The sequence below is a fragment of the Erithacus rubecula genome, assembly GCF_903797595.1.
Source record: "Erithacus rubecula genome assembly, chromosome: 6".
Lineage (NCBI taxonomy): Eukaryota > Metazoa > Chordata > Aves > Passeriformes > Muscicapidae > Erithacus > Erithacus rubecula.
In genome coordinates, this window is record NC_136688.1 from 25951838 (window position 1) to 25966996 (window position 15159).

At 37.7% G+C, this 15159-nt stretch overlaps 1 protein-coding gene across 2 annotated transcripts; it reads right to left on the bottom strand.

The window, feature by feature from the left end:
• Positions 1–1253: 1253 nt before the first annotated feature.
• PTGR2 (prostaglandin reductase 2) lies at positions 1254–14927 on the bottom strand. 2 transcript variants are annotated; one of them, XM_079308674.1, is made up of 10 exons: positions 14886–14927; positions 10079–10147; positions 8813–8931; positions 7550–7741; positions 6442–6612; positions 5331–5540; positions 4794–4915; positions 3495–3582; positions 2722–2761; positions 1254–1475 (listed from the first exon to the last, which is right to left on the bottom strand). In XM_079308674.1, the coding sequence occupies exons 2-10, from the start codon at positions 10113–10115 to the stop codon at positions 1411–1413; spliced, it is 1044 nt and encodes a 347-aa protein (XP_079164800.1). In that variant the 5' UTR covers positions 10116–10147; positions 14886–14927; the 3' UTR covers positions 1254–1410. The 2 variants fall into 2 exon arrangements, with proteins under 2 accessions (XP_079164800.1, XP_079164801.1); XM_079308675.1 differs by lacking the exon at positions 14886–14927 and adding an exon at positions 14544–14748.
• Between the last annotated feature and the right edge of the window lie 232 nt (positions 14928–15159).

Sequence of the window (15159 nt, forward strand, 5' to 3'; positions counted from 1 at the left end):
AAAGAATCAGTATTTTTTATAACCAATGGTACTTGATTTAAAGAATCTTCTCCCTTTGGCTTTTTATTCTTAAGAGGTGGCATGAACCAGGATTCACAAGTAAAGGAATACTTCTCTGAGAATAGTAAACACTGGGAATATCAGGGTGAGGTTTACTTTGACTGTCCCTATCTTTTTCTCTTAAAGCCATTTGACTAATAATGCTAAAACCTGTATTGCACTCCATAGCTCAACTAACTACTTGAATGCTACTGCAATCAAGCTGCCTTTATTATGGTAAGGAATCAGAATCTCAGCATGATCTCACTCTGAATCACCCCTCACATTACAGCTCTTAACAGACTTCTTACTTGTGTGGATTACTAAGCAATTCCTATAAAAATAATAGTGCTGGGAATGTTATAATTGTATCATATTTTGTTCAAGTTGTGAAAAATAACTGTCTAGAGAACCAATTATTCCAGGAAGCTGTGTCAACTCACAGTGCTAGTATGAGCTCACTCTGCAGTAGTTCTTCAGCAAATATTGTGATATTTACTCCCTCAAAATTTGAATCAAACTTTGCAGCTTTTTTGTTGTTAACCAGTAGCTATAGCTAGGCAGTTATGATTAAGCAATTGCACAGTGAAACTCGTCATGGCTAATCCTTTGTTTTAAAGAAAAGAGAACAGAATCCCAAAATAAAGTGGCTGTCTGGATGAGAGCTCCTGGAGTGAAACCAGCAGTACTGAGGAGTAACTGGGGGAAAAGTAATCCTGGCAGGGGAGATCACAACCACCGAAGATCACAACCACCAAGACCCTAACCACCACGTTAGAACAGATCCGCAAATGGAATGGGGGGAAGAAGTGCACACATTGAATAATTAGCATGAGAATCTAGAGATGTAACTGGCAAATAAGGGTCTAAGTACTAATTAATAAAAAGGCTATATAAATTGTAATCAATAAATGCTGATAGGTTTGTTTGCTAAAATGTGTATATAGTGTAAAGTTTTGATGATGATGAGCCAGACTTTTGTGGGTTGCCCCCCAATTTCCTAGTTCGCACAGAATACAATAAAGAAACAGAAATTCCTTCTCCTAGTGTCTGAAGTGCTGTCACACATCAATCAGGTGATGAGCCTTTGCTTGGGACAACACAGGATGTTCTTTCAAACCACACCCATTAAATATTTGCAAGTGTAGGTGGCAACTGTCAAAATCATGTCAAGAACGTATTACTCATTTTGAGTATAAACTATTGCATTGCTGTTTCCAGTTCAATTTAATTTATTAGCATCCCAAAAATCTCTGCTTTCAGTACATATAGAACAACTTAATGATTTATTTAAGAAATGGAAACTAGTATAAGTAAAAACTTGCCCACTGTTAGAGACAGAATGCAGTTATTTTTCTTGAACCACTGATTTTACTTCGAAACTGACACGATCTGTTTTCCAATATTGCCTCCATTCATCATGGACTGGAAAGCAGCTTCAAGAGAAATAATAAATTAAGTTAGTACCAAGCAAAACAAGACAAGTAGTTTCTAAAAAAGAAGACAAAATTGGTAGAAGCAAATGTATTAAGCAGCTCCCCAAAAAAGGAAAGATACCTCTTTGGACCTAATCATAATTATACTTAATCATGCTAAATTAAGAAGGGGAATTAAAAAAAAAAAACAACCCAAGCCTGTAATAAACTGCTGAGGACAGCTTTTTGAAATTACTTTAAAAAATTATTTGTAAGCAGCTGTTCAACCCTATACAAATTAATGACTACATTTGCTGTTTTAGTGATATGACATGCTTACAGCCAAGACAGACAAGGCATGATTGGACAGCCCACAAATGCTGTGGGTCACACAAACATTTGTGAAAGGAAAGGTTTTAAATATTTCATAATAGTGGGAGAAGCTTGTGCAAAAAAAATATACCTTTAAGTAAACAAAGTAGGAAAGTATGATATATGACTGATATATTTCACCAAGTTACTTCAAAATACATATGTATACCAGTAAGGAGGAATTAGCAATTACTAGAATAAGATTAGATCCATAAGATTTAGTTATCACTTAATTCTACTAGTTTTCAGTCTTGTGGGACTAATGACTAAATGGACATACTCTTCCCTCTTCCTTTAAAGGGAAGCATTCTTACAACACATCTTGAATCACATGGCTCATGTAACCAGACCCCCTTCATTTTTATATTTCCTATGTTACAGATACTTTGAAGAGGCTACAGAACATTTTATTTTATTAATTTTTACTTTATTTGGTAATATGACTCTGCCCTTTCTTGTGTGTACTTTTCATTTTATTTTTTTTGCAAATCCAATAACAACCTCTGTTGGATATTGTGCTTTTAAAATATCAGTACAAGGATTTTAAAAAAGCATTTCCTTACTCACAAATTCAAAGAAAGGGGCAGCACTTTAAACTTCTAAGATCAGGATGACTATCACCACCTGCTAAGGTAGCAGTTAAGAATAAATTCCCCTCAGTACTAAAACAACAACAACAAAGAAATCTAAATTTATGTCCTATGATTTTTTTAAGTATACAATAATTATCTTACAGAACATTTAATAATTAGTGGAAAAATTATGATAAAATTAAATAGTTTTTGATAAAATATAAAAATCTAAATTGGCAAATGAAACAAAGGAGGTCGTTAAACTCAAATGTCATTGTATATAATCAGGTTATTATTTTTCAAAAATTATGCAAATATCTTACCACCGATGTTTGCTAAGCCTTCGACCACGGTCTCTCTGACCTGTCAATGCAAACAAATCCTTTCAGCTTTCCTTAAACAAGAGCAGCATTTCACATTTCTTAGAAACATGCCAAGAAATTGCCATAGAAACCACCAAAATTTAAAGACTTCTCTCACTACAATGGACAGTGCACTTTTTGGATTAGATTTCTTCATCAAGAGAGGTGTGAATATTTTCTGATATATTTGCAGGTGATTTAATTCTTCAATCAAATCCCTGCCCCCACCAAAATGTAATTCCTGGTATTTTCCCAGGAAGATTACTGGTCACTTGAAGAAACAAAAACTAATTCAGACAGACCTCACAGGGAAGTCATGATTAAGCATATTCTCATTACAAAGCAATAAATGGTGGTTATAAAGATTGAAGTAAAATTTCCGACAAGATCCTCAAAACCATTCAGGACACTTAAGTCATTGGGTATTTGAAAGTACATTATTCTTGAAGGTCTGAATCTTTAAATAAAAAGGCACTTTTCAGCACCCTATGCTGAAGTAAAGAATATAGACATGAGCAGCATGTAATCAGAGAAGTCTGTCATACTACAGTCAGACCATTCTCAGCAGGTACCTTTTAAAACAGTGTGACCTAATAAGCTTCCAATTATACTTACACATTTATACAAGGTCTGTTCAATCCTGAGGCAAGTAAGAGAGCCAGAGACAAAGAAATTAGTCCTCTTGTAGTAGGAAACAGTATCAAAGGCCAAAGATTAAATCTAAAAGTTCTCACCTTCAATTTACCCTCTTGGATCCACTGGCAGAGTTGCAATACACTAGCTTCTTGTTTGTCCATGTAGTTCAACACCAAGAATCTTTCCCTGTGAAAGAAAATAATGAGCTTTGGTTTAAGAAAGTTTGGTCAATATACTTGAAAATAATTTAAAATCTTTTCAGAACACAGCATTGTTGAAACTGAGTGGTTATGAGCACAAATTAAAGAAATGTAGCTCAGGGCCTTGCCAGTGTGTTGTGACAATTTCCTGCAGTGGGAGCTTGTCCCTAAACATCAGTTTAGGTAATTTTCTTCAAGTATCAGAGAGAGAATAGTAATAAAAATCAAGTAGTAAAGTAGTATTGCCAGAATAAGTAAATATCCATAAAATGTGAGCAAATTCCTATTATTTTTTTACCTTTATTTTTCTTTTTTTCAGTGGTATGGAGAATAATTAGTGAACCTGCAACTTGATGGTGAGAATGACAACTTTCAGGGTCCCCACAATTCTGCATATCCTGCTATCACAGCTTTCCATAGCAAATCATAAATAGAAATGGTAATCAAAAATTATAATTACTTGTAGGAACATACTGACTAAATTCTCCACTGCATTCTACTATGCAAGGTATATTTTACTAAATGTATCCATTTTTTAAAAGAGCAGACAATAGTAACAAGGACAAGGAAATATTTTAATTAGAGAGATCAACTGATTTGCACAGAAATCAAGTCTCCCAAATGTTCCATAATGCAATGACTGAAAAGTCTGACTCTCCTCCCAATCTCTGCCTTAGCTCATCTGAATCCTAAGAGGAAATTCAACAATTCCAAGTCAGAACATATTAAAAATGCTTTACCCATATATATCTGTCACATCTACAGTTCCAAAACCTAATAAACCCCCAAATACTAAAAAAGTAATTTCATTAAAATCACTGCATCAGCTGCATCCTTATGCCCTGAACTATGACATTTTGAGAGAAGGCACTTTGTAAAACATCTGAGAAATGAACTATAGCAACACCTTCCCTTGTACTACTAAAGAATTGTCAGGGATTACAGGACTAAACAAGCAAGCTCAAACAAAATGTAACAACTGACATCATGATTCTGTACCAACAATATCCTTTCCCATTCTTTATGCTGTTTAAGACAAATGTAAGGGAAAGGATACCATGATTATATTTTCCTTTATAGGCATGGCAACATTCTGTTCCAATTACAAGTAGCTACTGCAAATTACAGACTACCTTCCAGACACCATATGAACAATCTACCTGGAACCTGGTCACAAGCTCTGGAGGAGAAATGTACCTTGTGATGTTCCTTTCTTTCTGTATTTTTTCTATGTCAGCAGGCAGTGGAGGGGGATAAGGCACATCTTTGTTATACTGAGAAATCTGTCCACACAGGATGATATGGCTGTTCTGATTCATCTGTTTTGGACAGCATAAAGTGAGAAAAATTACATTCCTCAGTCTCAGAAGTTAAATTTTTCAGATGCAATAGATTTATTGCAAAATTTTTCACTAGCCACACCTCCTATAAAAGGGTGGGAGAATTGCATGCAGTCCCATTCAATCGATAACATCCAAATATGTAAAAATGCAAGGAAATAGTGGAAAAATAACTGCTATACAGCCCAGTGTAATTTAAAAAGGCACTAAATAGAAGGAATATAGGAAATTGTTACCTTATTGTGGGCCCCCAGGACCAGACCTGAGGTTGATCACTGAAGTTGAAAGCCTGCTGTGCTGTATTACAGGTTGGACTCCAGTATTAATTAATTGAAAGCTGGGCACGCAGATGTTGGAGATTGACTAGAATAAACCTGACAGCTGGAATAATCACCTGACTTATAACAGCATCACTGATGTCTCCACCAACATTGTCAAAGTAAACATCCACACCACCTGGGCAGAGTTCACGTAGCTGTTTTGCCACATCCCCCTTCTTGTAATTGATAGCAGCATCAAATCCCATTTCTTGGACCAAAATGGAGCACTTTTCATCTGTGCCAGCAATCCCCACCACTCTAGAGCAGCCCTCCAGACGGCCAATCTGCAGGCACGAAGTTAAAAAAACAAGAAACCCCAAACAATAAAGACAAAGTAGATCATTCTTCTGGATAAAAGTACCAGTTGAAGGAAGGGGGTCCTAAGTTGTGTTACAGTTATTCCCATCCCACTAAACATCAGGCAAACACTCCCATCTCATGTGACACAACTGCCTCTTGTCACTCCCTCCTCACAATTACATACGGGGCAGGTACAATCAAAATTTGCCTATTTTCAAACTCACTGACTGCATAAAACTATGTTTGTTATTAAACATAACTTAAAAAAAAAAATATACTATTTAAATACAATCTTCATAGATTTGCTTATGCATTGTTCCTTCATAGCTTCTCTTTATTAGTAGGTCTAAAGTTTGCTTAATATTGATTTTGTTTGTGTGTACATATATATATATCTGTCTAGAGAGATATTTGTAGATATGCACATACACACTGCAAACAGGTTCTGCAAAGCAGAGGAGGATAAAAGGACTGTAAATCTCAAAACACAAAGGATGTCATGGCACACAGCAAAGGTTTTACCACATTACTATTTTCTAATAGAGAAAAAAAAAGAAAGTCTCCAGTCAATACAACGTGGGGATGGCAGGCTACCATATAAATATATAATAAATGCATGCATATTATACCATCTATTTTACTTGTGCTAGCAACAAGTAATCACCACCATCTGTTTTCTCTTCTCACTATTTCATGAAACTTGAGTTTCACATGTGAAGTCTTTCACAGTAAGAGTGTATGCCAAATACATGAAACTGGCCGTTCCCACAGGATTATACCTGCTCATGTTTACAAAGATTTTATCTGTATGTTTAATAACCAGCATGCTTCAGAAGACAAAACTTGCTAACAGAGCATGTTTGTATGCCCTAAGCCTACACCCACCTGGCCGGCCAAAGAGCCGCAGGCGCCGGCCGCTCCGCTCACCACCATGGTCTGATTTGCATCCGTGGCCACGTGTCCCTTCTCCCTGATTCCCAGCAGGGCTGTCAGCCCCGTGATGCCAGCTGCACCCAGAAAGTAGGAAAGGCGTCCATTCACAAGCTGTGGAACCAGCTGTGGAACAGAAACGTAGGTAGGAGGTCATCTGTTTCTAAGGTGAGGTTTAGCTCTTTGATTGACTGAGGGTACAAAACTAACTCAGAGTATTTACCAGGCAAGGTACAACTGGTAGGGACTATAGAGCTATCTCTAGCACTATTCTAATAAGTTTGTACAAAAATGTTATGTCTCTATGGTTTTAGGAAAAGTTTTTAAACAAAGTAAATCTCAAAAAATTAAATTATGGAAGTATTAAAAAGCAGTTGGGAGATAAGAAGTTTCCAGCAATGGTGAACTATTCCTATGCTATCATAAAGGATAAAAACGCACCATTTTATCAAATATGGTTTTTGCATATCAGTGAGAGAGTCCTAAAGGAAGGAGTTTATTGGAAAATATAAGTTCTCAAACTACAGTAATTTTCTGTTAAGAGAACAATGAACACAAATATCCTTAATGCACTGAAATCTATCCACTTTCAACTTAATATTGAATATCCTTTCTATGTGAATGTAAAGCCTCAAGTAAAAGCTTTTACTAACATAAGTTAGGCTTTAAGTATATTTATTTTATTTTTCTTTCATGTCTTACAGTTACACTCTAATGAACAAGAAGTTCCATTAGAATTAAAGTAATTAAGAGAATTACTTAACTGAAGCAGCTCCAGGAAATTAAAAAAAAAAAAAACCAACTAAAATAATACTGGTCTGTCTGTTAACCATCAAAGTTGTTAGGGAAAAAAAGAAATTGATACAAGTTTTGGCACCTATGAGTTGATCTGTCCTTAGAGAACTGACTGCTTCAATAAGGTATGCTTTTCACCAAAAAAACAGTGTCATTAGCAGCTATTTAGGGAAACAGAAGAGGTTTAGGGGTGGGAGGGAAAGGGTTTGGGAAAAAAACAAGTCACAACCTTTTGTGTCAAAACCTTTGAGCTTTGCTTTCATATTACCTTTTGTAGCGAGTCTCCATCAAGAATTGCCACTGTCTGCCAGGGCCAAGTGAAGGAGGTTACAAAGTCTCCTTTAGCAAGGTTCTGGTGCTTGCTCTCCTCCACAATCCCAATGCCCCCGCCATCAGCAACTTCAGAGAGCTGCCAGGGCTGCAGGTAATCCGAGCCCGTGTCCTCATTCATTCGGCAGCGCTGCAAGACAAGGCTTTAATGAAAGGCTTCGGGGGAACACAACTTGTTTATGAGTTCAAGTTGAGTGAGACATGAAGATGTGTTTAGAACTTCAAATACAAAGGGTTACTCAAAAATCACTCAATAAGCAAAATCTCCCCAAGTATCCATAATCTTTTTTTAGTTCACTCTTTCCCCTTGTTTGCTTAGTACAAAAGGAGGATGGACCATCCTGATCTTCTCCAGCCAACACATTCTAGAGACATTGGCTCAAGGTACCAGCACAACTGAAGGTGACAGGCTTGGATCTGATGAGAATAGTACAAATGCCATTGCTCAACTGAAGGAATCCTAGAAATGCAGGACTGAAAAAAAAAATTGCCCACGAGTCATTTAGTCCACGTCTGTGCACTGTAGAGCAGTTTGCAGAGCAAACCATCTCTGACAGAGATCTGTTTAATGAAACACCTTGAAACATTATGTATTTTCTTTGCAGCTTTCCCTGCCGCTACTGGTAGTATTCTAGTATGCTAGTATTTCAGGATTCTTAAACTTTTCCTTAATTCCCAAGCTAAATATACTTTCTTGAAATCTAGACTGGTTTTGTTTGTTTGTTTGTTTTTTTTTTTTTTTTTTTTTTCTTCTATCTTCATCTACAGAGGGAATAAATGATTAGAATTCTCTTTATAGCAAACTTTTACAGACTGTGTCTATCTGATTCTTCTGCCTTCACTTCCATTTCAACCCACAATTCTCCCAACCACATGATTTCTGTAATTTTGCATGACTGGAAAAAAAAGAGATAAAAAAGGCCAAGTTCAGAAAAAGCAGATACAAACAAATCTGTAATGGATACCAGGGCTCACAGACTCTTTCTGTTCCAATAAAGTCACATTCCTATATATATCCCAAGAATATAAATGCCAAATTCCTTCCCAATATAACTCCATCAGAATGAATCTGATTATTAACTTACACTAGCCATATATTTGTTCTGTAATTGGTAACTTTGGTGTTAAACATCATGGCAGGTACAGAGCTGAAGGTATTTTAAAAAACAAATTCTGGCTTAGCTCTAAGCCCATCACCTACCATGTAGGGGTCCACTGAGAGATAGAGAGTTTTAACACGCACTTGTCCCGCTTGGACTGTATCTGCTATTGTACTTTGCTCCAGTCGGAAATTCTCAGCCATTGGCACTCCATTCTTACCTAGAGTTATATAAATAAATGAATCAATATAGAACCTCCTGTAATCAATATGGGAAAGCTTTTTTTAAAGTAGCCTTTTTAGAATCAATTAGGTTATATATTTACTCTGGTGTAAAAATACAACCAACTGCTCTCAGCTTTCTGCCTCTTCTGACTCAAGTGAGGCTGAGGTAATACAGACTACAGCCTCTGCACATGCTGCAATGGCATCACTTCACAGAGACTTCTTTAGATTAAAGCTTCCCAGAAACATCCATAAAACTATGGCAAGAACCACAGAACTGGAGGATTCATCCTCAGGTTGGTACCACATGCAGCAGATTAGTGAGTCAACTGGAACCACCAGCTCTGAGACACCCAGACAGCTTTGCCTATTCCAAATCAGAGTGAATGCACAGCTAGAGCAAGCTCCTGCTGTACCATTTGAAAGACTTAATTGCAGGTCTCACAATAGTTCTTAACTCTTAAAACTGTTTTAGCATTAAGCAGCATACAATAACCCCTCCAAAACTCAGTATCTTCTACACCAGATTTATAAACTCATTATTCAAAATACTGTGCTGATCCATAACAAGGCAAATGTGTAAGCAAGAAAATAAACAAAACCTCAACAGTGTAAACTTTAAAAATAAACCGTTTGAAACATGAGAGGAACAAAAGATTCAATATTTACTGCAAGAAAACAAAAATATTTCAGACATCTCTTACAATGCAAAAAGAATAAATGTGAGAACTAAAAAGTCATATTCCCCAGTTTTTCTTCACTTTCAGCCCCTACACTTAGTTTTCTCATATATTATGTGTTTACCCTTTTTTCTCATCCAACAGTTTAGAAATCTGCATATACAGACTAAACAAATGCAGTTTGAATATATGTTATATATTGAATAGAAATGTATCTATATTAATACAAGTACTTTTATTATAAATGTAGGCAAATGTATTATAGATATATTTATTTACATTAATAGAAATTAATAAATTTATATAGAAATAAACACACATGATTTAAACTTTATTGCTGCATGCAATATTTGGATATATAAATGTCATTATCTCAAATTAGTGAGTGCTTTTACCATCACCATTTGGAGCATTAGGCAATCAGAACAAACACATTGCTTCTTTAGCAGAGAGAAATACATACCAGGCCGTGAATTCAGCACAACTCTTTGAATAATCATCTCTGCTTTTGAAGTAATTTCACACAGGATTTCTAGAAAAGAAAATGTTGTTTAAAGGTCTGAAACATAAATTTTCTTGAAAAAAGAATATGAGGCAAAGTACTCAATAATTTGAAAACGGGATGAAATACGGACCCCCCCCCCAACTTCAGCATCCAGGCACAAGGAACATATAAAGGAAGATATCATATAAACCAACCTCAGGCATAAAATAAACAAACATGTCAATAAGGACTTTCCCCGTTTATCTTATTAAAGCCCTGTTTTTATACAATGTCACAGTAGCACCTACTGGAAAGATGGAAAACTGTAATCTACCATGCTCTTTGTAAGACCATCACCAGCCCCTACAAGGCAGAGGGAGAGGTGTATGATTTGCTTCCCTATGCTGAGAACACCCTTTTCCCACCTAAAAGACACAGAGGCAGCTTTGCACACAAAGTCAGGTCACACTCAATAAATGGCAGGCAGGCAGACCAAAATAGCAGTCTGCAGATACATGATAAAATGTTGTTGTGTAAGATGTTTTGTAAGAAAAAGCAATTCTTTCTATTAGTAGTGCCCAGAAATGGAAAAAAAAAATTATATCACCACTCAAATTGTTCTACAGAAAAAATTCTCCTTGAATTTCAAGAGTTTAAAAGAGGATTGCAAATCTGTGATTTTTGCACCTGTGAGACACAGTTATGAGGAAATTACCCTGATTTAACAGGAGAAAAAGCATGATCTCACATGCTTTCAGATCTAATACAAAATAAAAACATGACTAGTATTCTCAGCCAACAGCCACAAATAACCAACCTCCACATATAGAAAGGACACTAAGGAATGCAACATGATAGCTGACATCTTTGTCATAAAGTTTATTTGGCTGACACAGCAAATTGGAAAAAAACCTAAAAGATGAGCCTAGAAAAAGTACATCATCACTATTGTCCAACATCTTTATTCTTTGAATATTGTAAAATACAGAACCTTCTGTCTCTGCTCACAAAACAGCACTCACCAACCATCAAGAACTATAGTCTGGAATGCTGAAAAACAATTAGAAAGTCATTAGGAGAAAAGGTCCACATCCCTGGCCATCCCTCTAAAGCACACAACTGACTCAAAACACAAGTATTTTGTTAAAGAAATAGACCAAGGTTTAACATTTTATTGTATTTGCACTTGAAAAGCTTCTTATTTGGGAAGAGTTATTATTTCTTTCCAGTATTTCAACACTTAAGGATGCTGCAAGATAAACAACAGGCAAGAATCTCAAATGTGTCATTACAGCATCATATTATTCAAAAATAAGTGACCTGCAGAGTTCTTTGGACAAACCAATGCAAAACAACAATCTACAACAAAAGAAAAAAAAAAACAACCACATTCCAATGAAATTACTAATTTCATGCTGCTCATAAACAAAAAAGGACATTGAAAATTAAGGACTTAACAATTAAAAAGCAAAATAAAAATCCATCTTTTTACCCACACAGCTGATACAATCTCTAAAAAATAAAATAATGCAAAACATTAAAAGGAAGCATGGTGAAGGATAAACTTTGGCAGGCATTAGTTGAACACTGTACTCAGCTATAGACTTCCTGTGTGATCACAGGAGCATCACTTTGGATTTGTTTTTACAGAATATTTTTCAGAACAAAACCCCCAATTCTTCCTGCCAACATCTGCCCAACAAAATTTCACTCAAGCAGTACAGTTGTGATCCTCGGAGGAATTGATTTAGCATCTGAGAATTTCTGCTAATACAATGTGCATCTTTTAAACTGTTAGATGTGTCCAGTGTAGTTTAAAAGGACAAGCTACTCTAGTGAATGATTTGCACACATTCACAACTCTGCTTAAGTTTATAACCACTAATCAAACCACTAATCTGCTCTATGCAGAAATAATGAGTTAAGAATGTAGTGAACACAAACCAACAGCATCTGACAGCTCACATGGAATGTGGGCACATCACTCCTCGATATACAGTATCCATACCCATGGCTGAGGGGTTGAGCCTCTGTTTATAAACCACACAGAGCAGGCAGAATTGCTGTACAGCTCATGCCTCAAAGAGCAGTCCACTGTCAAAACTGCTGACTCCATTTTTATTAGCCTGAACCTAAATATGTGTATTATGGAAACACAAAACCCCAGTCTGAACCAGAGAGGATGAGGATATTTTTTATTGTGACTAACATACTCCTCAAATATCTACTTTCTATGATAATACAGAGGAAAAAAACCCAGTTACATAAACAGAAAAAAATCGAAGATATTAACATACTAAAAGGAAGACAAAGCAATACAAAGTAGCATAGGAAGATGTGAGTAGAAAAATTATACAATGTAAGTTTAGACTACTTATTTGAACGCCTGACATTCTGAAGGAACAAAGCCACTGTTTATTTCCCAGTTTGTTTTCACAGCTTTTGTTTGAGGAGCCTGTGTACTGATTCAATTTGAAGATCTTCCAAATACTGTGAGTGGGTGGAAAAAAGTGAAACTGGCAACTGAATTGTCACTGATTCCATGACAGCTGCCACAGCAAATACAACACTGCAGATGGACATTTACTTCTAAATAGGACTGCACCTACAGTGGAAGTCAGCAACATAATTACACAAGCAAATGGTCTCAGTAACACTGTAACGCAATAAGAAACAAACTTTCCTCACATTACAAACAATACAGAAGTGACTAAAGGAAATAAGTAGAGGCACCATCTTTTAGCACTGTTACATGAGGAAAGCTTTTGGAAAAAAAGAACAGATTATCTTTAAAGTGAAACAAAGGGGATTTGCATCATATACACAATTATTTTCAATATATGCATAGTGTGGGTGTGTAGGATGTTTTTGACTACTTTTTAAAAAGACAACACAATTATTACTTTTTAGCTTTTCCAAACAAAACCAATCTGAGTTGGTTTTACTCTTTAAATCAAACCGAGTAAAAATTACAAGTGCTGTGCTAATCATCTGATCCATCCTATGACTACATCAGGAGCATTAAGCAGCACAACAGCAGCATCTTCAGGGGAATCTCAAGTATGCTTTAGAAAGGCAAGGGGAGACAGAGATAAAACCAGGCTTTCTCCACCTGTTTCAGAGATACTGACAACTCCTTTTAAAAAGTTAAATAAAATACTCAGTGCTAAAATGCTTTAGTTTGTTTGCCCTGGGCTTGGTTCCCAGAACTTCTTGTTTTGAATCTGCCCATAAGGCACAGTTTTCAGTAGCCTATACTCTTGCCAAAATGAGTCACCTGCTTCCAAGTCATTAAAGCCCATGCCAGATGCAGTCCTGTTAAAAAGCAAAAGGAAGAACAGGTAGTCTCCTGTGTCAGGCCCAGGCAGCAAGGAGGAAGAAGGCAGGCAATCTAAACAGAGAACAAGATTTGGAAATCTTCTGAAACTGATGTCAAAACGGCTGGAGCAAGGATCCTCAAAGGAAACTCAAGGAAAGAAATTTCAAGAATTACTCTGAATGAGGAACATGCAGGAAGGAAAGATGGGGAAAACTGGGACTAGGATTCAGTAAGAACAGAGAAACGTGGCAAGAATAGCAATTTAATGGTCAGTAAAGCAGAGAAGAACAAAACAGAATGGGAAGAGAGAACTGAAGAAGCAAACCGAGATAGGAATGACTGGTGGGGGAAAAAAAAAAAAAAAAAAAAGAGAGAGAGAGACAATTGTAACTGGCAAGGTACCAAAGTTCAAAGTTTGCACCAGCTCCACTAAGGAGCTCTACATTTGATGAATGCTAATTAATGGCAAGCCAGAATCAATACTGACTGTTATGAACAGAGAAGAATGCATGCCATAAAAAGCTAAGTAATTTCATGAACTAAACCAATAAATTTAGATTTCCGAATGTTTCGTGTCTCATCACTGAATTCTCTGATGAGAAGTTTCTCCCATAGTGTTTTCTTCACGTGGATTTTCTGACACACTGTAAGAGTTGAGGGCAGGCTCCAATCTTTCCTCCAAGGAGATGAAGCAGATGAAAAAGATGAAAAAGAAATACAACAGCAGTAGAACCTTGGCTTCACTTTTTCAGATTTAGGTGCCAAAAAAATATCTAAAAACTTTTAGGTACCACATCTTGAACTTTTTTTCAATACATAATTGCATTATATTGCAGTTACTGAAAATTGTTTACAATACCATACATGCATATGGCATATATACATATACATATGTTTCTTCTTGGCAGAACTTCACATAAGGAATGTGAATTGCTCCCAGGAGGGGAGGAGCATCACCCGATTTTTTTTGAGAGGCCTATAATGCAATTTGCAGGCTCCCAGGTGACAGCCACCTCAGAGAGACTATCCAGGCTCCCAGGTACGCCCAAAGACCTGGGAATTTAGAAAGCAGCGCTGCCAAAGGTGGAAGAGCCTCTGGAGAGAGCCTTGCAGACGGGTCATTACCAGCTTGGGAAGGCGCAGAGCGAGCAGCCCAGGAGAGAGAGCCCGAGAGAGGCAGGGACAGCGCAGGGGGCGCAGTCCCACAGGCCGGTGCGGGGCTCCGCTCCGCTCCTCCGGATGCCGCCACTGCCCCGGGACGGGGGGCTTTGATCGGGGGGTCAGTAAAGCTCGACTCCAGCACTTTCCGCACCTGCGCCCCCGCCTGCGCTGCAGCGAGGAGGTGCTAATCCCTGAGGATACGACTCCTGGGAAGAGCAGTACGAGCTCTACCGAGCACCCCCCCGGCCGAACCCGGGCTCGCCCCCAGCACCGCCGCGTCCCCTCAGAGCCCGCGGCTCCGCTCACCTTGACCGACCGAGCGCCCGCAGACCGCCCGGGCCCGCGCGCACGCGCGGAGCTTAAACAGGGCAGGCGGGGCAGGGCCAGCCTTAAAGCGGCGATGGCCGAGCCCGGCCGTGGGGGCGTGAGGGGCTGTGGTGGATGCCCCCTGAATCACACAATCAACAGCATCGGTGAGGCTGGAAAAGGCCTCCGACAGCACCCAGCCTTTCACTGAACACCACCTTGTCAGCCAGACATGGCACTAAGTGTCACATACGGTTCCTTGAACACCTCTAGG